The sequence below is a fragment of the Colossoma macropomum genome, unplaced genomic scaffold (genome assembly GCF_904425465.1).
Source record: "Colossoma macropomum unplaced genomic scaffold, Colossoma_macropomum, whole genome shotgun sequence".
Lineage (NCBI taxonomy): Eukaryota > Metazoa > Chordata > Actinopteri > Characiformes > Serrasalmidae > Colossoma > Colossoma macropomum.
Genome location: NW_023494806.1, coordinates 14,261,671 through 14,287,619, shown reverse-complemented (window position 1 = coordinate 14,287,619; position 25,949 = coordinate 14,261,671). Strand labels below are relative to the sequence as shown.

The 25,949-nt window shown below is 38.5% G+C and overlaps 2 protein-coding genes across 8 annotated transcripts in view; one reads left to right on the top strand and one right to left on the bottom strand.

The window, feature by feature from the left end:
* Positions 1–345: 345 nt before the first annotated feature.
* Positions 346–19,424, top strand: fam189a2 (family with sequence similarity 189 member A2). The gene is given in 12 exon segments (XM_036598973.1): positions 346–478; positions 2,807–2,863; positions 4,031–4,141; positions 7,659–7,778; positions 7,976–8,083; positions 9,906–10,039; positions 12,691–12,823; positions 13,232–13,307; positions 14,640–14,789; positions 17,302–17,594; positions 18,419–18,579; positions 18,581–19,424. Coding segments are annotated over 12 exon segments (1,545 nt in total). The 5' UTR covers positions 346–394; the 3' UTR covers positions 18,699–19,424.
* A 1,558-nt stretch (positions 19,425–20,982) lies between these two features.
* apba1a (amyloid beta (A4) precursor protein-binding, family A, member 1a) overlaps positions 20,983–25,949 on the bottom strand; it is a 43,845-nt gene continuing 38,878 nt past the window's right edge. For all 7 annotated transcript variants that reach the window (XM_036598450.1, XM_036598457.1, XM_036598451.1 and 4 more), the window contains one exon: positions 20,983–25,676. In XM_036598450.1, coding sequence (XP_036454343.1) covers positions 25,605–25,676 — 72 coding nt within the window. In that variant the 3' untranslated portion in view covers positions 20,983–25,604. The remainder of the gene's footprint in view (positions 25,677–25,949) is intronic.

Below are 25,949 nucleotides of genomic sequence, written 5' to 3'. Positions count from 1 at the left end.
TTAGACCCTCATGATCAGTTCTACCTCCATACGAACATGGACGGACCAGCAGAGCGGCTCAGCGGCAGCAGCAGAGACCGTCGGTTTCACCTGCTCCGAGTAAAATGAGGGAACCCAGCCGTCTCTGTTCACCCCTCGTTGTTGTTCTTCTCCTGGCCGTCCGTCTCCAATGTCTCTGCCGGTAGTCCTGCCCGGGTCCTGCTGTCGGTTAGCCGGGGCTTCTCTGGCCCCTCACTTCGCAGAGCCATCGCCATCTTCCCGAGGCCGCAGCCGCTGCTGCTCGGCCGCCGCTCGGTGGCGGATGTCCGGCTCTCAGGCGCGGCTCTCTCCCGCGCTGCTGCCCGCTCGACCCCTGCTCTCGCTCGGGCTGCTGCAGCTGGTTCTCGGCTGCTCCATGGTGGCGCTTTCTTTCGGGGCTCTTTCCCTCAGCAACTCGCCTCCTATCAGGAATTCTTGTCCGTTTTGGGCAGGGTCTTCAGTGAGTATCTCTCTGGACATCGGCTTAATTTTCAGTGAAACGGTCTTTGCCTTTTACACTAGCCGGCTTTCAAATACTGTAAAGAAGCTGTGTGAGCCAACAGGTCTTACCTGTTTGTATGTCAGGTAAAATGACCTCGGGGTCCATGTAGGAATATGTGTTCTGAACTGTATGTAAAGCTTTGCTTTTGTGTCGGTTAGTGTCTGCTAGTTGTCTATAGTACAGTATGTCATGCTTCAGCCTATGTTGCATGTAGTTCCTACAGTAGCTGCTTCCAGTTTGTGCTTGATTAAGTTAATAAGGTGTAGTTCTCAGTACATGAACACAAGCTACTAAATCTGGATTAACTACCTTCAGTGATCTAATGCTTGTGCCATGTTTCCCACATATGCAAACATTGAGAAGATAGAAAATCTTGCCTTATAATCAATATTGTGATACAGTAAACATTAATAAAACTATAGTGGCCAGCAGAGTCCAGCAGTTGTTTCTGTTCAGTGTAAGCAGGGATGCACCGATACAGGAATTGTTGGTCAATGCCGATATTTTTCATGTACATATGTGCCGATGACTGTGTGTGCAGATTTATAAAATGTACAAATTGGTACAACCCTACCTGGATTAGCAATACACAGAGAAATGTAACACTTGTAAAGTTGTAAATAGTGGCGGGCTATATGGAAAAAAATAATGTCAACAATACATTTTCACGATACACAGTGTGTATCACAATATTTACATTTGGAGACAAAATGCTGTAGAATTTAAAAACTGCTATTAAATTTTGATGTTATGCATCCAAGTAAACAGAACTAATTATGCTCACTTTGTAATGAAACTTGCACATGATCAGTGTTCATCAAGTACTGATGATATCCAGGATATCCTTGGAGGAGCATATTGTTTATCATGATAATGATAAAATAATGTTATATTGCCCACCTCCAAGTGTCATCTTTAAAAACTGCAGTCAAAAACTATGTGGACAGTGATTTTGATTAAACACTTCAGACACTGTGCTCCACTAAATCCAGTTAAACAGGACTAGTTATGATCTTTTTGTAATGAAACATGAAGTTGGTCAGTGTTCTTCAAGTACTGATAAGATCCATAACATCCTCGGAAAAGCATATTGTGACATAATTTATCACAATAACAATGTATATCATCATGTTGCCCACCCCAGTTGTAAATTGTATTTGCAGTAAATAAAATATCGGTCAGGTCTAAACATATATCCAGTCAAAGATTTTTTCCAACTATTATCAGCTGATCCGAAATGATTCCAATATCATTGCGCATCCCTGCCTTTAAGTATTTTGGTGTATTGACACACTGAGAGCACTGGTCAGTTAGTTACTGTCGCAATCACCACCTGACATATGTCATTTTCAGGATGCTAAAGGTGTAGCCATTTACTCAGGAATGATAGTAATGAGGTAGTACTAATGCGGTCAGCCTGGCTGTCAGGCTTATGTTATTAAAGGAATTTTCCCTGTACCCCAAATATAGTTGATTGACCAAGACATTTGGTGTCTGAGGTTTGCTTCTGTAGTTTTGCACTGCAGTATGATAGACTGGTATAATAGAAATCCTATGTCACTTAAAAAGAGTTGAGTGACAGAGACTTCTATTACTTGTTAGCTACTTTAGCCACGTAGCTCCAGTGCAAAATGGAAGAAGCAAACTTCAGACAACAAACTTGTCTTGGCCAATTTACTATATTTCTTGTTCCAAACTCAGTGGCAGAACTAATATATTGTCACTGTCAAAAAAAAAGAAAAAATCTCAAAATGGCACCTTTACAGAAGAGGGCAAAAATGGTCCTAACTTTCAATCTAGATTAATGTAGAGACTTTATTCCAAGTAATTATGAAGCATTTCTACTGGTCCATTAATCTGAAATGTTCCCACAGTATAAAAGACAGCTAGTGTGTTCAAATGATGTAGAAAAATAAAATTTGAAAATGAAAGTAGAGATGTCACATCGTTTTGTAACTTTCTCTAAAATGACTAAACGATAATGGAGAATTTCCGTAGAATTGGCAGAACCACATATTAGAAGGACAGATGCGAATTAGATATAGGAAGTGGTGGTCAAATCTTCCAAAGAAGAAAGGACATTTAGATGATTTGGAAAGGGGACCAACCATGAACAAAGATATCAGACAGAGTAAGACCAGAGCAAATGAGGAACAAAAAAACAAGGATGTAAAAGTGTTAGTGGCCATATGGAGATGTCTAATGCATCTGCTGTGGCTACATTGCATAGTTAATCTGTGTGTTTCATGCCGTCTTTGCTGAATTAGCTGATTCTGCTCTCCGCAGGTCATCCTCTCGGGGATTATCGGCCTCACAACATGGAAACGGCCCATGCTCCTGCTGGTACGTGTCTCGGGGCTTTAGTTTCTGACTCTGGGGTTGACATGCACTCTTAAAAATAAAGGCTCCTAAATGGTTCTTTTCCTGGACATACATTTGTTTAAGGAAAAGCAAACTTTGATTGGTATAAAACCTTTGAATTATGTGGAGGTTTTTAAACTTTAAAGATATTCCTCACCCTCACACAGCTCATTTATAAAAAGAGCCATCCTCTGAAAAGTTTGTTAGAGAATCAAAAGTGGTTTTTCTATGACATCACCCCAAAGATCCCTTCTTGGAAGCTTTATTTTTAAGAGTATAAACAGCATGACAGCTATTATCAAAAAGGTTGCGCTCCTTGTCAGTTCATCACACATTCACACATGATCTTTAAAGTTCAATAAACAGTAAATATGCAGTTAGCCTAAATCAGTGCTAACTAAAGCTGGAGTATCATTTAATCCAATCAGTGGAGAACACTGTATCTCCTTATCATGGATTTTGAATGTAACCCATTAGTTGTTAGTGAGTGAAGACCCTGTGCTGACCTCACACACAGGATCTACGCTCAGCAAGCCTTCAGTTTAGACCTCATTAATCTAGCCTCAAGCTGTCCATTTTGTCTTTAACTGTGGGATCAAAGTCTGGTGTATGGGTGCATTTGTATGGGTTGGGTTTTTGTGCCGGGTGCCAGGGGTGGGGGGGGTGGTTATCTGTTCCTTGAGCAGGTCAACTAGGCGTCATTTAGGATCATTTTCTTTTTGTCAGTAAAATTGGTAAAGCTGCAATCTTAACTTGTACAATCATCTGCAATTTCTGCTAATTTGCAATAATGGCTTATAATTATTGATGGGAAAAAAGAACTTGCCCTAAACCTTTGTATGACGCATTCATATAGTACAACAGTGTCTTTTTGATGAGTTTATTGAAGTGCATAGAGATCATATTCTGACTAATGTAAGTTAATAGAAAGAGATTTTATTCCAAGCGATTTTGAAGCATTTCTATTGGTCTGTTCACCAAATTTTCACACAATGTAGAGGGCAGCTGCCCTGTTCATATGAAGTAGAAAAATAAAAATGGGGGGAAAAAAGATTTTTTTGTGATCTTTTTTTATGACCTCTTATTTTTTTTACCCAGTGGAATCAGCAGTGCTGATTATTAATAACTCTCTCTGTCTGTATTGCTTAGGTGAATCTGTTCGTGTTGCTGTCTGTGGTGTGTATTCTGCTGAACCTGGCGGGGTTCATCCTGTGCTGTCAGGGAGCTCAGCTGGTGTCCAGCACCATCAACTGTCAGCTGGTGAGAGCATGGCCTGTCTGATCTGTTTCACAGCCCCAGTACATATACCATAAAACTACCACGACTCGTAATCAGGTGCTCCAGGACAGAATCTCTATCCCTGTTCCACCTCCAGCCACGTCTGTTTAGCACTAGAAAGCAGGAAAATGTTTAATAAAAAGCAGTGAATTGGAAGCCAACTTCAGCCTCATGGAAGAAACATGAATCTCAGCAGCTGCTTCTACAGTGCCACATTTAAAAAATACTACAATAATAATAATAATAATAATGAACCTGCAACTACAGTGATTTTTATTCAGTGTTTTACGAATTGTGCTGCACTAAATCCGATTAAACAGGCCTAATTGTGCTCATTTTGTAATGAATCATGTAAGTACTAGGGGTGGTGTGTCGGTGTGTCGGTAAAATATCTTCGACGTGAGCAACATAGCGCGAAAGCCCTGTTTCTCCACGACTGAGAATTGGCCTGCAGACTGGTCACCTAGCAACGAGGTTTCGCCGAGCGAGTAGCGAACGAAAAAGGAAGAGAAAGACAGACGAACATTTGGAGATGAATGGACTTATTCGCATTTATAAGCAGCGCACTTGGTTTCCTGGTACGTTAAATCTGCACCGAGAGACTGTCAAGATGAAGTCGCTTCTCTTTCTAATTTTCCCGTTCCACCTTAAATGGTGCCGCATTTACCTTCGGCGCCTCAGTCAGAATTTAAGGTGGAACGGGAAAGTTCAGCAAGAAGCTGGAGAATGAGAAGTGACTTCAGCCTCGTAAAACAGCGGAAAGCTGAGAGACATTTTACAAGAAACTGTTCAACTTTTGAGGAAAAGTCTCTCTCTCTCTCTCTCTCTCTCTCTCTCTCTCTCTCTCTCTCTCTCTCTCTCTCTCTCTCTGGAGACTCCTGACCTCACCATCTGTTCCTGAATCAGGTGCTGCTTTCATGGACGTTTTACATCTGGTCATTTTCTGTGCCTGAAGGTCAGATCTTAACTGGGTTGCTGTGTCCGCTGTTCAGCATCTCTCTGTTGTCCTGTTAAATAGGTTATTTCGTACAGTAGCTCTTGCTGTTATGAGGCTCAGTCTGTCTTTATCACTGAGCACCATCGTCTAAATCAAGACAAATAGGTTCATAAAAATAACCAGCCTTAAATGTCTGTGTGATCACTGCTTTGTACAAACGGCACTGGTACACTCTTAAACGTTTGTTTGAGTGAAGGGCTGCCCCCATTACTCTTAAACATTCAGAAAACAGATAATTGTGTTATTAGGGATGCTTCGAAATCGATACTGGTGTCGGGTATCAGCCCAATACCATGCTTGTTCACCTGTATTCAAACTCATACAAATACACTGATACTAACATCCATCACCTGATACCATGTCATATAAGCCTAGTGTACGTTGCCGCGCTAATGTACGAACCACTCAAGCTGGCAGTGAATGATGGTCTGCTCACACAGTGAATTGACACGGTGGCAGTCGGACGCAAAGTTGTTAGTCACTTCAAAATTGTTCCCTTGCAGATTTTCACTAGAATTTCACTGTACGATTTTAGTTCATTTTAAATGCACATAGTCACAAACACTTCTCCAATACGAGTGAGCACACATAGGCTAACAAAATGGAGGCATAAAACTCGACATTTAGTACTAAGTCCATAAATGCCAGCTTTACTCTGATTGACTAAATAGAATTGTGAGGTATAAAAGTTAATATGGTGTTTTTTAAAACTGTCTCTGTAAAATAGGCTGTAGAGAGACTGTATTGCCCTAGCACATATATTTCAGTGTACAGTATGTTTAGCTAAGATGCTGTAGGTCTGTTTCTCAGCGTGTTTGCTCGGTACTTGGTGCACAGAGTGTTATTTTGAGTGAAACAGCTTCATTGGAAATTGTCCATAGACACAGCTGTCTGTGGGGGCTGCATTTCACATAACATGTCAATCACACTGAGCATTTCTGTACAGTATAAATCATAGGCTTTGTCCATACATGATGTACTGTTCAGTGTGCGAGTCACCAAAGAACAGTATTGTCTGGCTTTAGAAGACATTATCACGATAATGATAAAATATCGCCATATTGCACACCCGAAATAAAAAGGATGTGACTCCTGCTGTCACTGTGCTATAGAAACTGTTGCTGAAAGAGACAGATGAGAAGCAAGAAAACAAAACTATGAAACATACTTTACTTACAGTTGTACAGAATTGCTTTTCTTCCTCTCTAAGTAACATAGCTAGCTAATGCATGTCATTTAAAGTCAGCTAGATTTGAGTGATTTAACTGTTAAGTTACATTGCACTCATTTACACCAGCAACTACTTAATTCATTATGGTGTTGGACTCTATATCGGTGAGTACAAATGCATCCTTATGTATTATACAAGTATTACAGTTGTATGCACAGGTTTGGGCGTCGCTGGTCAAATTCAATAGAGAAATTACGTTTTGTTGATTTTCTAAGTGAATTTTCTAAGTGAACACATCCTCTACAGAGAACACACTTCTGCACATTTTAAAGCACTATTTAATTGCTGACTTTAACATATAGGAAAGAAACATAAAATTTGACTCGTGCAAAAGTTATGGCACATTTTATATTTTATTAGTTTTTTTAATGAGCAAAAAATAGAAATTGTTTGCTTAAATTTGCAGAAAATGTCATATTTAAGTTTGTCTCTTATAGAGGATGTGTTAACTTATATTTTCATTTTCACATTTTTCACAGAAAATAAACAAAAGATGTAATTTGAACAAGGGTGTTCAAACGTTTGCATACGATTGTACATGTAAATATATTAGGGGTTGGTAATATAGCAAGAATATAACATCATGGTATCAGTACATTTCCACAATACACAAGTATCATGACATTTAGTGTTTTTCTGAGGTTTAGATAACAGACAAACAGGAACAGACCAAAAAAATCCAATAGTGCCGCATCAAAAAACACAATGATTTTTATTCAGTATTTCATTGCACGTTATCCCATATTATGCCAGTAATTATGCACTGTTTGTAATATATATTACATTTTTTTTTTCTTCTTGTGTTTGTGTGTAAATGTACAAACACACACTAACAGTATTTATAAATGGTATCTATTTTCAGTTAAATTTTACTACATTCATTATTGATTTATTTTATTTTTTTTCCTGCTTTATTTCATTTGTATTTGACCAAATTTTATTTCCTTTTCTGTGTCTTTGTTTGTTTTGTTTTTCTTTGTTTTTCAACTTTCCTGTAAAGCACCTTGTACATCTGGTACTTTTTTATTTTATTAATTTATTTGTCAGGGACAGTGCCAGCCAATTAATAAACAGTATCAACCGAGCTGTAAAAGGCATATTACTAAGGTAATATGTAAAGTGCTACATAAAAACTGTTATTATTGTCATCATAAAAAAGCAATGAACTATAAGGATATGCATGTTATTAAAAAGATATTAAAAAGTTGGAAAGAGAGCAGATGTTAACAGATGCAGGCTAATGGAGTGTTTCATCGTGGTGTATTCTGCAGAGCGAGCATGGTGATATCTGTAACTGCTGTGCTGATAGCCCCAGCAGCCTGTGCCCGGAGGAGAAGCTGATAAAGATTTATCCTGGCCACTCGTGCGGGACAATGAGAGTGCTGCTCAAGGTTTGGGCCGAGTCGTTAGTAACGCTACATTACCGCTCTGTTCCTCATTAGGAACGGCACATAACTGTAGTCCTCCTTAGAAATGTTTTTGGCTGAATGCAGTTTTGTATCTGTTGGAGTGGTTGTGAAATACTGTATGTTATCAGTTTGAGTACATTTACAATGAGTAATTTAAATATTGTGTTTCTTGGTTGCAGAAAGTTCTGTTTGCACTGTGCGCATTGAACGCGCTGACTACAGCAGTGTGTCTGATCGCAGCTGCGCTCAGGTACCTCCAGATTTTCTCAGCCAGACGGCCCTGCACGGTAAGAAACCACGCAAATAAATTCTATTAGCGCTCCATTTCACTCCTAAACACTACAGTGCTAGAGTACGAATAGTAACATGAATTCTCTCGTTATGGGTGTTATCAGTCATTATGTGTTATGAGTCTAATACAGTTTGATTTTATGCTATAAAAATATTTGTGACAAACTTGGAATGGTTGCCAGTGTTCTGATAAATACAGTGATATATGATAAAATACAGTGTTGATCCTTAGGGCCTTATAAAGTAAAGCTTACTGTGAAAGAAAAAATCCATGTCTGTATTTTTACTTCATTTTTCTTCATGTTTGTTTTATTTAAACTCTGCGATTATTGTTGTAATTCTCATTGTGTTTTTAATCAAACAGAAGGCTAAAATGCCCAATGGAAAAGTATCCAAGAATCCTAGAATTTTTTTTCTCTGGTATGTGGGTTGATACAGACAGGCAAGCTCTCCCATTGGTTAAGACTTAGGGAACTGAATTGAAAGCCTAACCTTTCAGATTAATCTCTAACATAAGAACTGACAGTGGAATCAGCCAATCACAGTTTGATTTCTAGAGGGTGGGACCAATTGTGTAAGAAGAAACTCTAGGCCTTCTCAAAGTCCTACGTAACTGACTGCAAGTATGAGCAGTAGTATAACTGGTTGTTAGAAATAGAAAACAGTGGCAGCGCTGTGCCAGAAGTCACTGTAAAATGAGGTATGAGGTAAAATATATGTTAATATGTCTGTTACAAGCTTCAAATAAAAGCTGTTTTACAAGCCTTAAATGTCCATGTTTCATACATAATGGTCAAAAATGTTAATCAGTGTTAGCTTAGTGCTAACATACTACTGAAATCCCATAGGGGTGCTAGCAGAAGTTATTGTAGAAGGGTTTTTCCCCCTTGTTTTTGACCAGGTTTTCACATTTATGGCCCAGCTGTAATAGTCACGGTTCGCCACGTATAGAACCCTGCTAAAGCCTGTAAGAAACAACCTGTGTATTTAAATGTACTTTTCTTCTGAGAAAGTTGCTTGTTTGTGTTAAAGGAGACATATTTTCTTTTTATTTGTTCAATGCCACATGCTCAGTTGTGAAGAGTATAAAACAAATAACACCTTAATTCAGTCTTTGCACAGTATATATCTTCCTGTCATTTACTCCTCTGTGAAGAAAAGATCTTTTTCTGAGTGTTGATGTTGTATGCTAATGACCACTGCTTTCATTGGCTATCTAAGAGGAGGGTAAGAGGTGGAAATTTTGTGCGGTAGTAGAGAACTCAACAATGGCTGCAGCGGTGCACGGTATAGAAAGACCATAAATCAAAGGTGTCCATTCTTATCCACAAAGCCTGGTGTGGCTGCTTGTTTTCATTCCATACATGTGTTTAATCAGTTGGTTTCAGTCTTCAGCAACTGATATGGTGAAACAGCAGAAACTTCACATTTCACAATTTTGTAGTTGGTAGATACAGTGACAGATATTGAATAGGTGAACTGACATGGAAAATGCAGTTTTGTTTACTCTGTTTTAATTGTGCTCTCTCCAGGTGCTCTGATAATAAAAGTAAAAGCGAAATGAATGTTGACATTTTCTATTTCTGTATTGATATATTGTATTGTGGAATTTGTGTATAGTTACATGCTTTCTGAATGCAGAAAGGCTCATACCGAAATGGGTTCATTTTTTAAATGCCAAAATATAATCTTATTTACACAGTTCCCCTGGACACTGTCCATGGATTTAGACAAGCTGAAAGTTGTTCAAGGGCATCTGGTAACTCAGGCCCCATGCTAAATTGCTGAACTGCTGATGCCACTGTTCCTCTCTGGCAGGAGGAGCCGCGGAACGTTCCAGAAGAAGGAGAGGAGCAGCGGCGCACCCCTGATCCCGAGGAGTTCGTAGCTCCCGCGCCCCCTCCTTCATACTTCTCCACCTTCTACTCCTACACCCCACGGCTGGCACGCAGGTAACACAACTGTTCAGTCTCACACACTGCCTGGTTATCCTGCCTGGCTCTCCAGTAGATTTAGGTGATCTATTGATATAAGCTGCTTTTAGGAGCAGAACAGAACTGAGTATGGGAGTGATAAAATCAAGTTGATGTAGTTTCTGTGAAGCCAGCTTAACCTCAGCTGAGGTCATCTCAGTCCTTTTTTGATTCGCGCAGTATCAATTACATGTTTGGATATACCTGTTTTTTTGTCATCTTAAAGATGTTTTGATTTAAGGCTTTTGCCTAAAGGGGCCTAAAATCTTGAGGTTAATATGTTATTTGTTATGTGCATCACATCCCCCTTGCACAACGTCATATCCCTCAGCCTCATCCGTTTGACAGAATTCATGATTTGATATGGTTTTTATGTTAGCGTTTATCAGCGTTGTCTCACCACAATACCCAGCATGCATTACATAAGTATATCATGCGACCATAGGGAATCCCTGTGGTGTCAGCCAATCCCATCTACTAGCCACTGATCTATAGGCTAATAAATACGACCCAGCTAGCATTTAGTAACTCTTACTTTGGTCGTCACACAAAATTGTAAATAAACAGTGATTTTTCTTTATTTGGCACAAAATGGATGGCATAGGCAAGGTTTTACCCATTCAGCCAGAGAAACTGAGCCAGATTTAGGTCCATTGTAATGACAATTTGAAGACAGTTGCCAGTTACACATTGTTCAGCTTCCCTGTAGTAATGTTAATTGTCATTAACATGTTAATTAATATTAATGTTTTTTAATGGGGGGGGCATTTAAACTGACTCACTCCCAAAAATCCACCCCAAAGCAGATGTAGTTTTTCAAAAGTTTTCCCATTTTCAGGGTGCATCATCAGAAAGGCTTTTCTGCTCTTTAAGCTCGAAAGTATTTACTTTAGAGACTACAGCAGCACCATTGTAGAAGGCGAGTAATTCTGGCCCTTTTGAATGGTAAAAAATTGTTTTCTGAAACAAATATGAATAACAAACTTTATCCCTTACGTATGAATTTATTCCAAATTAAAATATATATATTGCTGTTGTTGGATCAAAACCTCATATCTCCAAAATGAGAGCTTCCCAGAGAAGGAAAAAACATACTTTACTTTTAATGTAAGTCAATAGAACCAGACTTTTTTCCAGGTAATTTTGGGTCACTTCTTTTGGTCCATTAATCATGAAATTTACACACAATGTAAAGGGCAACAGACATTTTCAAATTATGTCAAAACTGAAAATCGACAAAAATTTGTTCTGACAGCAGCGATACATATTTTCTTAAAGACATTTAGAAAAGCATTCCAGGTGGCTCTTCAAGAAGCTGTTTGAGCGAATGCCAAAACTGCAAAGCTTCATTAAGGCAAAGAGGGGTTTAGAAATTACAGTATATAATCTCTGTCCATAGTTTAAATGTCTTTACTGTTATGTATGTGTAAAATGTGTAATAATAACAATTCATGCGTATATTTTCCTAAACTTTTGACTTGCACTGCAAAAAGTGCTGCTTCTGAAACAGTATACTGTGATATATTGCTACATAAACGTTATGCGAAACGATTACACTTTCATGCTGTGTTATCCTCTTTGCTGTTAGTGGTCTCATCTTCTCATACCAGCTCTACTCCTTCTCCTTCACTCAGGTCAGGATTAGAGCTTTATCTCATTCCACAAACACACACACACAAACACCCCTGCTGCCTAACAGATGCAGCTGGATTTAGCAGCTGTGTGGGAGGCTTTGCTCTTTGGCAGAACAACCAAGAAAAACCCTTCAGGAGCATTCCATACTGTGGAACACTATATAGGAGCTTAGTAGGGCATTACAGTGTATGATATAGAGCAGTTGTGGAAACTGGTTGTGAACCTGGCTGCAGATATCTCTTCAGTCAGGAGAGAGAGGCCTGCAGTAGATTCTGGTGTTTGTGGTAGAAATTAATATTGGATGGTATTGAAAAAACAATGTATACTGATAATCATTGCTAAAATATTTTTCCAGCTGTCATGATAAGTTTGCATTAATAAAGTTAATGAACTCATGCTTCCTAGGTATTGCTACCTTGTGCTAAAGGAATGAATATTGACATAACCATGCCATAAACAGATTTTATTCACTAAAGACAGCAGTGTTATTTACCATCAGTGAAAACTGTCATAACAGATGTTGTAATATTTAATGCTATGACAGCTTATGTCACATGCTAATTTTTTGCTAAGTGTGTTCTAGGTAGCTATCGTGACGTCAAACATCATTACATGTGCCATGATAATTTACGGTAATGGTAACGTGACATGGTTATATTTCTGGACATGATTTGTCATGACAACTCATGACAGCATATGCCATGCCATGATATGTTTATGGCATGGTTATTTCAGTGTTATGGGGCAGGGATCAAGGACAATATCACCAGCTGACACAGTTTGTTTTGGGATGTTTTCTCTTAAAATTACACCAAAGGAAACATTACATAGCACGTTTCTACATGGCAACAGGGAACTACTTTATGGCATATAAAGTTGTCATGAATATAATGCGTATTTTCTGTTGATATTGTTGTCTGTCAACAACACCATTATACAAGTATAGACAGTATATCACCCAGCAGTAACAGTAATGCATCTGTCTGCTTTTACAGGATGTTTGGGGACAGTGTGATTCCGCTGCCGCATATATACGGGGCGAGGATCAAAGGAGTGGAAGTTTTCTGTCCCCTTGACCCACCGCCCCCCTATGAAGCCGTTGCTTCAGAAGAGAGCCAGCCCGTACTGGTAATCATGACCATCCCTGACCTGTTTCCATTTTAATGATATTGGTGCTCCTTACACTGTCATTCAAAAGTTTCAAATGTATATTCTCAATATTATAGAATATATGCAGATAGAATATGCTAATATGCTAGTCCTGGACAGCTGGACGGTGGTTTCTAAAAAGTGACTATTAACATTTGAACTGTATATATCCATCAATCAAATGTGAAAATGAGTAAGAAGAAAGAGTTACAGAAGACGGTTCTGTGCTATTATGGTATCACTGATATCTAGATCAGCTGACCTCTCATCACCTGCAGTGATTTCTCTCCAGACCCACTAACAAGCAGAAGGTGCTGTAGCTTGTTGGCAAGAGCTCAACCATATTAAGCTTTGGCCTGCTTACCCGACCCTGTGTGTTTATATCAGGCACAGGACTCTGAGCTTCAAGTGACAGAGCTGACCGAGGGGCTGTCCCGCTGCTCTGAGATGAGCACCAGTGATGGTAAATAACACCTTTTTCCTCTGTTAAGCACAAAGCACAGACAGATGTTGTTGTCATAGTGCCTTGATTTGTTAATGTAAAGAAAAATCCTTGTAGTCAGTTAAATCATTTGGCCGTAGTTTAAAGATACTGACACTGAAGCAGATCTGAACAACAATCAGAGAAACACTCTATAGTTTATCTGTATTCATGCCACATGATTCGTGTTCCCTTGGGCGGAGACTGCTTATTATAACAGGACTGCCTCTGTATGTAGCTAGGCTATAACTTCACAGTCATGTCAGACGGTCCATCTGCAATTATGTCACTCCTGTATAAAAAGAAATGTATTTTAGTGTCCCCATATCTAATTTCCATGTCCATGCTTCGTTTTAATACGTACGGGTCTACAGGCCAGTGAACGAACGACCCACTGACTTCCAGTAAAATTAAATTCAAACTGCATTTGTCTTTTTGTATGAACGTGGTGACCTCTGTCAGTATAACACACCTTTTTAGAGCTCTTTTAGTTTGACTTGTTCGTGTTCAGTAGGCATCTAAAATTAGCTAAATGGTCAGCATTGGTTGCTCAGCATAAATGGCTTATATCCTACATTTGTCTTGTATTTTTTCTATGTACCAAAAAGAATTAATTTAACATGACTATTTCCAACCTGTTTTTGTCCTTTATAATTAAACAGGGTTTGTTACTGTGACCTGGGGGCTCTGTTCTGATTGGCTGCACTGTTATGTGCCTCATTTAAATAGCAGACCAGGTTGAAACACTCCTTATAACTTCTGTGTGAATGGATGGAGCTAAATAAACCGATGTATGCTGGATAGGCAGATATTTGGTTTTTGTGACATTACAAAAAAGCTGATTTCACCTGGCAGTTTAAACATAGTCTTTCAAAGCCTTTAAAATCATTTTCACTGTAAAAGTGTGTCTGAGTCTGTGATTAATTTTATCTATGAAAATGGCCATGTGAGTTTACATATGGCAAACTTATAAATTGGCAAGTAAAACTGCCACTTGTCAAGTGCCTTATCATTGTATATCAGATTACTAATTACAGGCAGAATCAATTAAAACCATTAAAATAACTGACTTTATTTGCTGCCATAAAGAGTATTTATTGCCATCTTGCATTTGTTTAGCTCTTTGTACCTGCAGTTCCATTTAGACAACACAGTGAGGTATGCTTCATCTCATTAAATCTGGGCAGAAGATCAGCTGCTTTCACTTTTACATGGCCGCAGGATGTATATTAAAGAGAAGGCTGTAAATTGTGGTCATGCTCTTAAAATGAATGTTGACAATTAAATATGACGTGCTGGTTGTGTATCACTCAGACAGGTGCCTGCAGACATCAGTACAGAGTTCAACACCGCCATCACAGCCCTGTCAGACTCCCAGCACAGCCTCGTCCAGCAGGAAAACACACAGACAGCGCCTCCGCAGGTCCAACAGCGACCCTGTTCTCCTGGACCTTGCTGCCAAAGGTATCCATATGTCATATAAATCATACACAGAACATTGTTCTGCTATGAATTACATGTTCTGGAAAATTTTAAAAGCAGGTCCTTGTTTTCTGCGCAGAAGTAGGTAATAAATTGTATCTGCTTGATTGAAATGTATAATCATTTCCACATGAATAAAATATATTACACCAACACAGTTACTGCCAAAAGTAGGTAACCTGAAAAACAAAGGTGACCACAGGAAGTCAAAAGTAGTCTTGGTGGTCAGTGGGTGCTAAGGCTTGCTATCAAAATTTAGTACCCCTTTATGGTGCTGACCAAATTACTTCAGTACTGTAGAGCAGGAGTGGTAAACACAACAGGGCCATAGAAAATATATAGGTTATATAATATTTAGATTAAAAAATCTTAACAAATCTGTGAGCCAGAGAACACCTAGATTTTTATTTCATTTTTAAACATTTTGCTGTAACCCAAACTGACAGTTGTTTATTCAAAATATGCCAAAACATCAACAGCAAATAATAGGCACTTGCAGTAGACCTTGAGATATCACATGAGAACTTGAAATATTAAAATATAAAAAAAAAAATCTATTTTCTTTGCTGTTCATTAATTCTTGGGAGCTGCTAAGTGTCTGTATTGGTTGACCACAGCTAGTGTGTTTGGTGATATGACTGGTGTGGTGTAACCGCTGTCCCATAGATTCCTGAGGGAGGTGGGAGTGCAGTTTATGTTGCAGTGCATGCTGGGGATTGTAGTGCAGTGCATTGTGATACAAGCTAATATTAATACAAAATTAAAATAATTTCATGGGCCAGTAGGATTGTGTTTGGCATATGAGCTATAGAGCGTTAGAGGTTCAAAACCAATCAATGCTTGTTCCATACTACAGGCTGGTGATTGACAATGTAAACAGTCTGTTGGCACATATAGCAACTGTGTGTATAAACGTCCTCTTCCTCTTTTATCTTCAGCTGTTCAAAGCATAATTGTCTTTCAGTTATTGAAGTTGGCATCAAGGCAAATATCTGTAGCAGTTTGTGAACAATAACCCAGTAGCAGCACATTTGTCGACAAGGGCCTATTTGCGCCCATCTTTAGGGTGTGTTTCAGGGTCAGAGGTCTGGGTCTGACACTTCTCATAGTAAATCTTGCACCCCCCTCTCTGTCTGTCAGCAGCTCCATCAGAAGCATTTTAAATATAGTCCTTCCTCTTTCAGTATCACTGACCGAGGCCTCTGCTCTTTGGCACTCAGGCAGACATCTGAGGAGTGGATGAGTTTGCAGGCCTGTTAAACACCCTGCCAGCACACGTTTTCATCAACAGGCCTCACTGAACACACACGTTTCACACACAAGTTACAAGAAGAAATGACCTGCAAGAACATTTACTTCTCTTTTAAGCTATAATAAAATGCTTCGCCTACAAGGCTAATAGCAGTAACAGTGCACAGAAGCTATTGAGGGTAATGTGTTAGTTCACGCCAAATGAGCTTTCATTCTTGTTTAGCGTTTGGAGTAAATTATTCTTTTGGAGATTTTGCTATTAGGGGTGGGTGATATGGTATATGATATATATGATATGATATGGTAATATATCATTATTGCAATAAATTGTCATGAAAAACATTTGAAAGGATATTGTGAGCATTGTCATTATTTCCAGATCTTAATAGCGTGCATCATTCAAAAGAGATTTAGGGGAGACTTGCAAAGTGGCACATCTGTCTCTAAGGTTTCACCCTGTTGTCAGAACATTGTGAGTTTGAATCCTAACAATTCAAGAATAGCCGGAGCATAATTGGGCCCTGCTTAATTCATTCATTCATTCATTGCTTCTTAATATGTGAGGAAAAAAGTACTCATTTTCGATAGCATTTATTAAATGTGGCACTGCTTTTTTATTGTGTCAGTTCCAACTTATAGCTATAGTTGTTTTTTCTGAGGTTTGATATGTATTTCCCTGTTTAAAAGTTTGGTATGACTTATTATTATGGTGTTTTTTTATTCAATACTAACTTTTACAGTGTAGAATGAAATGAAGGTATTTAAAGATGTTTATTATTTGTGAACAACATAGTTATTAAAGGATAAATAACTGTAATTATCCAGGGTTAGGGGTTAGGGTTAGTAGTACTAGGATTTGTAGTAATTCCCTGTTAAGATTTGATTGACACTTTTTAAATATGAACATGCTGGATATTCATTTTAGTATAACTTCATTCTCAGTGCTATACGGTTTTCTATATTAATATGAAATTGTCTACAAAATCATCAGTTCTGAATAAATCATTTTTTCTAGCTTCCTAGAAATGATCTGACATCTGTTAGAGTTACAGAGCACTGGCATCATATTAGAGCAGTTTTTTACATGTATCCTCAACAAATTAGTTGATTCCAGACTTTTGAATGATAGTGTATTGTGTATGGTAAAAATGTCTTCAGGTATGATGAGCCTATATTTTTGCCATATTGCTCGTTGTCTTCCTCACTTCTCTCTATTTCATGTTTCTTTCCTGTTCCCCTGCAGTAATGAGCTGTGAAGCAGCCACACAGACTGAAATAAGTCCCGGGACAGGGCCAACCGAGCAAGCCACTGTCACCCTGCGACGGGGGAAGGGTCTTCGGAGGCCACGTCCCGCCTCCATGGTGGACTACCAGAGCTACAGGGACACCAAGCTGCTGGTGGCCCGCTTCCTACAGCAGTCCTCGTGCAGCCTGACCCCGGAGGTCCAGGAGCTGATTAACAGCATCAAGACAGTGCTGCGCTCAGATGAGGAGCACATGGAGGAGGCCGTACGCTGCGCCAGTTTCATCGACCAGGTGAGACACAGAAGAGACTAATGCTGTGATTTAGACCACAAAACAAACAAGGACACATCAAAGCCCATCTCTTCTATAGCAGCCCTGGTGTTTTTTTTCTTGTGGTAATATTTTCACAGTCTAGATGAAGTTTTATTTCTCTAAACGAGTGAACGTTTCTTGTATCAGTAAATAGTTGTAGCGTAAATGTGTACGGCTATGGCAGCAGTATTGAATGTACCCTGCATTTGTGTTTTTGGTTTTACTTCACACGCATGCAATTTGTGACAGCAAACATACATTCATGACATCCTGCTGGTGTGGGTTCATGCTATCTAGAGGTGGGCGATATGGCTAAAATGTAATATCACAATACTTAAAGAAGTTTTCAAGATACACAATATCATGATATATATTTTTCCTGACATCTGATAAATGTAAGTAATAAATGTAATAAATCTGATAAACATAAATAAAAGAAATAGTGCCACATTTAATATGTAAAGATGTATGTTGGGCTCCAAAAACTCCCGCCAAATCTGACCTGACAGCTCTGACTTTTAAATGATTATTTTAGGCTTTACAAGGTGTCTCACAGCAGCGCACACACACTTTATTTTAGTGTGTAATACTACTTCTTCCAATTTTAACCCCCAAAAAATTACTTAGCTTTAAAAAACATGTTTGAAGCAGTGTTTGGGGCTTCTTTGCTTTGATTTTTTGCTTGACAAAACTGTAAACTCGGTTATGATATTCATGCTATTTCTCACAGCATACGATCAAAACTGTCGTATTGCTTAAACATTGTATGTTTAGTGACTCCTGACCCTGGTCTTTGTCTCCAGGTTATCACCGGGTCAGAGAGCGGTCAAGCACCGACAGCCCAGGCTAGGCAGCCACAGCTGGACTGCACCTCCAACACGCTGCCGCTGCGCAAGCGGCCTGGCCTGCTGCACCTGCGCAGCTGCGGGGACCTCAGTACGTTCACTTGGGCTGAGCTGCAAGCCGGGGAGCACGTCCCGCTCACGCTCCGCCTCCAGGACGGGCTCTCGGGCTGGATCCCGCCGGCTGGGGCAGGAGCGCCCACACAGCCTGATAGGAGTGTCCAGAGAAACCATTCTCTGAAAGCTGAATAGACTTACTGTATGAACTCTGTATGAAAGAAAGGAATGTCCAGCCGACACACAGTTTGTGAATTTTTTTTTGTTTATCGCAATTTTATGTTTTTACAGAGTTCAGTTGTGAGTGTTTGTTGGGTCCCAGTGTTGGTAGAGTGGGTTGACCACAAAACTGTGGCACAGTGGAGTTGAGCATTGGCATGCAGCGGAACTATAATTGCTGGATATGAATGTTTTTTTCTTAGAAATAATGCACTGTTTCACCTTAACACTGGAAAATAAGATATATAAATATATGAATTACATTCAGTTTTACTAAATTCCAAAATTCCTTTCTGTTCAATACCTTTAATACAAATTTACAAAATTTGGACTTGAATGAGAACGGAGCAGATACGAGGCTTAGACCACCCCAAGCTTTAATGAGCTGGAAGTTTTTAAATTTGATGTGACCTACAGATCTGTCTTTATTTTATTAAGATTTTTTTAATTGTCCGGTTTTGAGTAATGTTTGCACATTTTTCCTGTTCTAGTTACCGAGCTGAATGTGCTATGATAATATGTCTTATAAACAAGGCAGCTGTTGGTTATAGAGTAAGGCAGAATATCAGTTAGGGTCTCTAATGCATATAGTTTGCCTGCTTGCCTTGTATCAGTTAAGGGTTAAGACATGAAACTTTAAGCCATGACAATCAAATAAATTGTATCAAATAAACATTATTTTTAAAAAACATGCAGTGTTTGAAGGTTTTGTGTGAGCCCATGTGCAGTTAAACCACTATAATCATTTTGTCTTCCTGTTTTTCAGGCAAAAATAAAACAGAAAACTGTTGTGGTCCAAACTGTTTGAGGATGATCTTACTGACGTTTGATTAGATTAAAGGGGATTTCCGCTGAAAACAACAGTGGAAACTGTTTTTTCTGTTTCATAATCCAGTCTGGAACAGTTTGTACTGCTGTCAGCTATTCTTTTACTGCTGAAGCTCAGTGACGTTACATGCTGGCCAGGTTGCTGTCTTTGGAAAATGGGTAGAGGATCGATTTCATACCTTCACTTTGGCTTTATCAACTACACTTGCTCCCATATATGCGTGTAGATATGATTGTCCTTGGTTGATTAAGCCACACGCTTGTGCTCTGGGGAATTCATATGTGCTGTAAGGCATTGAAAGTACAAGGGGGCTCATTTTTCAGATTACCATCTGAGGTCATCAATGTGGGCTTTTAAAATGTGGGCAGGGCTATAAATCAGCAATGTTTAACTCATCAAGAAACTAGTTGAACTCATTAAGAAGTCTGAATTTAATATTTTGTAGCATCTATGCAGCGTTTGTGTCTGCTAAAGGCTGAAGACTTATAAAATTCAAATTATCATGTTTCACAATTTACCCTCATAAAATCAAAATCTAAAACACTACATGGAGCAACAATAAGAACAATCTCCAAAAATTACATTTCTTTACTTCTTTGATTCATGAAAACATTGGTTTGAATTGTTTGGTCTGCTGGTCATTACAAGAGACCATATAGTTCCTCTCTGTGAGCCACATAGTTTCACTGGGAGTTTCAGAGATTTTTGGGGACTTTTGATGATGTTGATGACTAAATCTTCTTGTCAGTGGTATGAATTTTAGGTATTTATTTTACAATCAGGCAAAGGATTCACCCAGGATGGTGCCACGATTGAGCACTTAGTAGCTTTGCAGCATTATTTGTAACATAAAATAAACAAACTTTGTTCTAGCTCACAAGATCAAATACTAAGCCTACGACTTGCACAGTACTATATGTATATATATATATATATATATACACACACATGACTTAACGTAAAGAAGCACTGATTAGCCAAACTAGGTATTAGATGTTAACTACAATTAATTCTGGGCTCCCTCAAGGACAGATTTTGAAATTATTAATACTTTCACATACATAAAATCACTACTTACTGTATTAATATTATTTGTATTTATTCTTATATAAGTTTTTCTGAGCAAAAAGACACGTAGTACCCAGATAAATTGCTTTTTAATTGTATTCCCCTAACAAAACCCTTCGAGTCTTTTGAGTATCTCTGAAATTGTTTATAGAACAAGGAAAAAACAGGAATGTTAATTCAGGTTAATATACTGAGATTGAATTCAAAGTAAGTGATTCGTTATGAACTGTTCACACAATGTAAAGGTCAGCTGTCTTTTTCAAGAGATGTCAAAAAAAAAAAGTTACAAGATTCTGATACGACAGAAATTCAGCTCAATTTCCCCTTTAAGATCAAAGACAGAGGCAGCGCGTGTTTGTACTTTCTCAGTAAGTCATTTATTGTTGTAAATACTGTTACAAACATTCCTGCTATCGCAAAGGAATGTGGCTCAATAATTCATCACGGAAAAGCTAGCAAATAAATAAACATTGCCATTGCTTTACAGAAAGTGTTTTTTTTTCCCCTATTCTTTACCGTAGACATATAGACAAACATAGATATAAGTTTAATTACATTCAGAGCGAGTGCATAATAAACACTACAGTCAAACCCACAGCAACCGACTACTCGTGTTCCTCTCCTAACTCAACAGCACAGTTCTGCCAGGCCCTGTGTTCTACTGTCTCAGTCCACACTTCTATATCTGTCACATCCACATGTTCAAGGTCCATGTGTTTTAATATGTACAAGGGGTTTTCCTTCCTCACTGCACTTCATGACTCACCATATCAAGCCACCTATGGAGCTACAGTTACTTGTCAAATATTATCCCACATAAAAATCATCACTAAAGCCATCAGAATCATTAAAGCTTTCTAAACGCTGCCTGGTTTGTCAGAGAAATGTCCTGCTTTCATACGTGGTCTACAGTGCAGACGTCCTGTGAAACTGAACATTGTACTTTTGAGGTGTGAGGTTGTTTACATTGCTCAGAGTCTCAAACAGCAGCACTGAGCTGTCCATAGAATTTTACTTGGATATAAACAGGACATTTCATTGTTTACCTTTACATAGTACTGTACCTTTTCACATTCAGTTCAAATTCAGTTCAGTTGAGATTATACATACAGTGCCTTTTGCAATGGAAACTGTCACGAATCAGCAACGGACCATAACGTATTAAGACAAAAGAACTTATCGCAATTTCATTCCTACGTAACCCTGAAGCATTTCACACAAGAAATGCTCTAGGATGGAGAGCTATACGCATCAGACTTTTGCACTGCTTATCTTTCTTAATTGTACATACTGTATATAATCACTGAATGTGTATACTGTACTGTATATGTGTATATAAATATATTTATATATTGGTTTACAGTTATCCAGCTGGTTTTGTTTATGGTGGAGTAATGTCATCACACATCACACCCACTACAAGCAGAAATGGCAATGCATACCAATGACATGATAGACCATGCTTAACAACAAAAAAAAAAAAGAAACTGTGAAGTCCTCCTCCATATTCCTCCACAAAAACTATCCACGCAGTAAAAAATACAGCAATAGTAAGGCCAGAATGTTTAGGGACGGGACACACAAAACGATCTGTATAGAAGAGCCACCGCTGGATCCAACACACTTCAGTACCCTTATAGCCAGTTCTGAGGTGCTGTGAATGTAGACTTGTGTCATTAACATTGCAATATAGCATTTGTACAGTCATCTGGTGAAGATCACCCAAGAGATTGAAAACTAGCTCCTCAAGAAGGAGAGTGTATGTTTGTGTGCTCTACAAGAAACTAAACAGTACCACTGCACAACGTGAGTATCTTGTGCAAGACATTGCAATAAGATTACAGAGAAAAACACAAACAAAACAAACAGGTGCTCTTAGAGTAGAGATACACGTACTAAACGTTTGATGGGTTTGTACCACTCTGAGTATTTTCAAATTATAATACTTTTACTTCTAGTCAAGTAGAATTGTGAGGAAAATAAGCTCTCTGGACAAAACTACATGCATCATTTCTTCTCCAATGCTTGGTTAAAGCTGCACTATGTCAGATTGTTTGTTAAAACTGAAAGTCAGGAGAAAAAAAACGTTAAATTATGGTGTATGTGCGCTGTTGAAATAATAAAAGTAAAATTTAAAGGTCAAGAGATTTCAGGTCGAGTTTTACTGACCACGGCACACATCTTTATGTATTATTGTCACACGCAGACTCAAATAGAAGGTCTGGCTCGATGTTGAGGTCTCAAATGCAAAATCAACATGACAATTATACTGATGACAGTAGATACTCCATGTACACTCTCGGAAGACACGTCCTTCACCAAGTTCTGACTGAGTTCTCTTTGAAATACTCTTTCGAAACACTTGCAATTGTCAGAGTACGACCAATATTACAAAATGTTTATCTGCACGTTATGCGCAATTACACATTTACACCAGAGAGGTCTCCAAATCCCCAAATCTTACATAGTGTAGCTGTAAACATCCCTTTGCCTTAATAGGAGGAAAGGATTACACCAAGCTCTTGAGATGGTTTCTTTCCATTTTAGCCCACTAGCTTTGTGCTTCATGTCCAAGCATAACACAGCACTGACATCCCCACATTAAAGGATGACAACTGTAAGGTATCTGTATGTGACTGGTTCAACAGACATGATGGAACACTAGAACAGTTTGACCAGCAATAACAGCAAACCTCCTAATTCTCAATTTGGAACAGCAAGTGAAATGCTAAAATACAAACTGAAATCTGCACCCAGTTAGTAGAAAAGTGGGTTTAAAAGGACAGTTTCAAGTGACCGGTGCAATCCTTACCTGACAGGATTAATGCTGTATTAAGGCAAGGGGATGCATAATTAAGTATTAGAAAAGAAAATGATGCATGCAACTAATTTTTTGTCTAGTAAGCTTAATATACTTTTAACTTCATTGTTTACTTTCATTATGTTAGTGACAGCATCTGTACTGCTTTGCGATTGGTCCCACCTTTTGGACTTTTATGATTTATTGTTTTATGTTAGACCAATAGTTCATAAAAAAAGAGAAGAACAGAATCAAACAAACTTCTGCTTTTTGACAGATGATGCATATTCTGATGAAGTTTCGGTGCTTTTTGTACTGGTGGTTTTGCACTTCTACTCTATTTGTTCCTGGAATGTTACTTTTACTCTCACATGAGCCAAATTAATGACAGTTTTACTTAAGTACCTATCTGCTTTCTACTAGGTAGTAATAATGAGGGCAGCATGCAGAGGCCTGCTGATAGGCCAAGCTTTGGGTGCACAAATGGCTCAAAACCTGCAAAACCTGATGTGCTTATCTCCTCAAACTAGACTCTGTAATAGATGTCAGAGAGCGCTCTATTAATGTAGACTGATAATCCATACTACATCACTTCCCTTTAATCAAATTCCCTGAAAGAGCTTGTGGGATTAGCCCACAGACCTAGATTAAACTTAGCCAAATTAGTCAGGAAATGCACTTTAAAAGTCTGCTGTGAATGATTACAGCAGTCTAAAAATTGGGGAGCAAGTAAATTACATGGAAAATAGGTATCAATAAACAAATTAATAATGTGTTAAATGATAAACTTGAAGTTAAAAGCTGTTACAATTGCATTACATTACATTTACATGTTTAAAAAAAAGGTTAAAAAAAGCTGGTCTCAAACGTGAAAAAAAAAAACAGTTAAGAAAATATCTCAAGGAAAAGTCTGTATACGGCTTATAACTTTACAAACAGAGGTTTCTTCAAATAAGTTTTTTTCAAGTATAAATTCTTCAAACTAAAATAAAATACAAATGTGAACAAATTAAATAGCAATGTCATCCTTAAATATGAAGGGTGCATAAGAAAAATAGAAAAAACAATGAAAAAGCAAATGTTCTGTACACCAGGATAACGTGAAAATTCCAGAAATCTGTAATTCACCACAAAATATCAAATTGCACATCAATCCAAAAAAAAAGAAAAAAACAAAAAGAAAACTGAATACAAATCAGTTTCCACATGTGGATCCTATGCATCATGCAAAACGAAATCAGTGTTGACCATAGTTCTGAATCTTTGAAACAAGTTTTGCCAACAACTGACTCACTTCTAATAATTTGGTCATTCTGCCCTACCAAAAAGACCAACAGAGTCTTTCCATAACATTAAATAAAGAGGTCAGCGTTCTGTTCGACCTGCTGATGTTCCTCTGATGATATATCATGTGCTGAAACGTCTGTTTTAATTCCCTTCTTACAAAGTATGGCATCATGATTTTGATTAAGGCATTAAAAGTCCACATTTTATGTTATATACTGTGAGGAATTCAAAATTTCTTCAGAACCACACAACCATCCCGTTTACTCTAATAAGCCATTATTCTAAGGAATGCACACTTGGAGAACACAGTTTTCACATTTTTTGGTCCACTTTTCCACACTCTTTCTCTAACAGCTGCCCTTTTAAAACTGCAGCGGAACAGAATGAAGCTGGAATGTTTGATGGCTGCCAGGCTCAAATAAATACCAGGAAAAAAAGGAGAGAAAAGGCAAGATCTGTCTGGCATTTTTCCATGGAGAACATCAACATCCACACCGCTTGCACTCACAGCATAGCTAGAGAACTTTCAAACAGGGGTTAAATAGGGCTCTTAAACAGGAGTGTTTAAGAGGGCAGCATATTATGTGTCCAGAAAGTGAGCTCTTCATCTTGGTCTTTCTCTCTTTCCATCACTGTTTTCCTCCTGGACAGTCAGACATGTGCAGAAACAGATGTTCAACACACTGAAGCAAACATCATCACACTGAGGGAAGCTGAGACAGAAAGGGAAAGGCAGTAAATAGAAAGGAAAACTTCATGGAAAAAAGGAGTCATGGTTGGTGGAGCTCAGTTCAATCATTCAGTCAGCAGTCCGTAGGAGTTTAAAGAAGGATTAGGGGTTAGGTGAGGTGAGGACAGGTCAAGAGGCTGAGGGTAGTATTGTGGCTTCAGATGTAAACTGGTTGCTCCTGGGCTGTCAACAAGCGGTACATGGCAGCTGGCATAGTCTTCATGTGAATCTGTTTAGAGACAGAGATGAGGATATGCATTTATTTCAGTGGAATCAACAGCCAGCTATCTATGAACTCCCATCACGTAACGCCAAAAATCAGCTGAGCAATTTGGAGGCAAAACAAACTAAAAAACGGATGTGCTGAACAAAGTTTACAGACAAGAGAGAAAAAGAAAGAAAAAAATGAATTAATTGTAGAAGCTGTTCAAATAAAGACAGCGGGGTCAGTTTCTTTCATTTATCTGCTTTGAAGAAGAAATCTAACAAAAGGAAGTATATT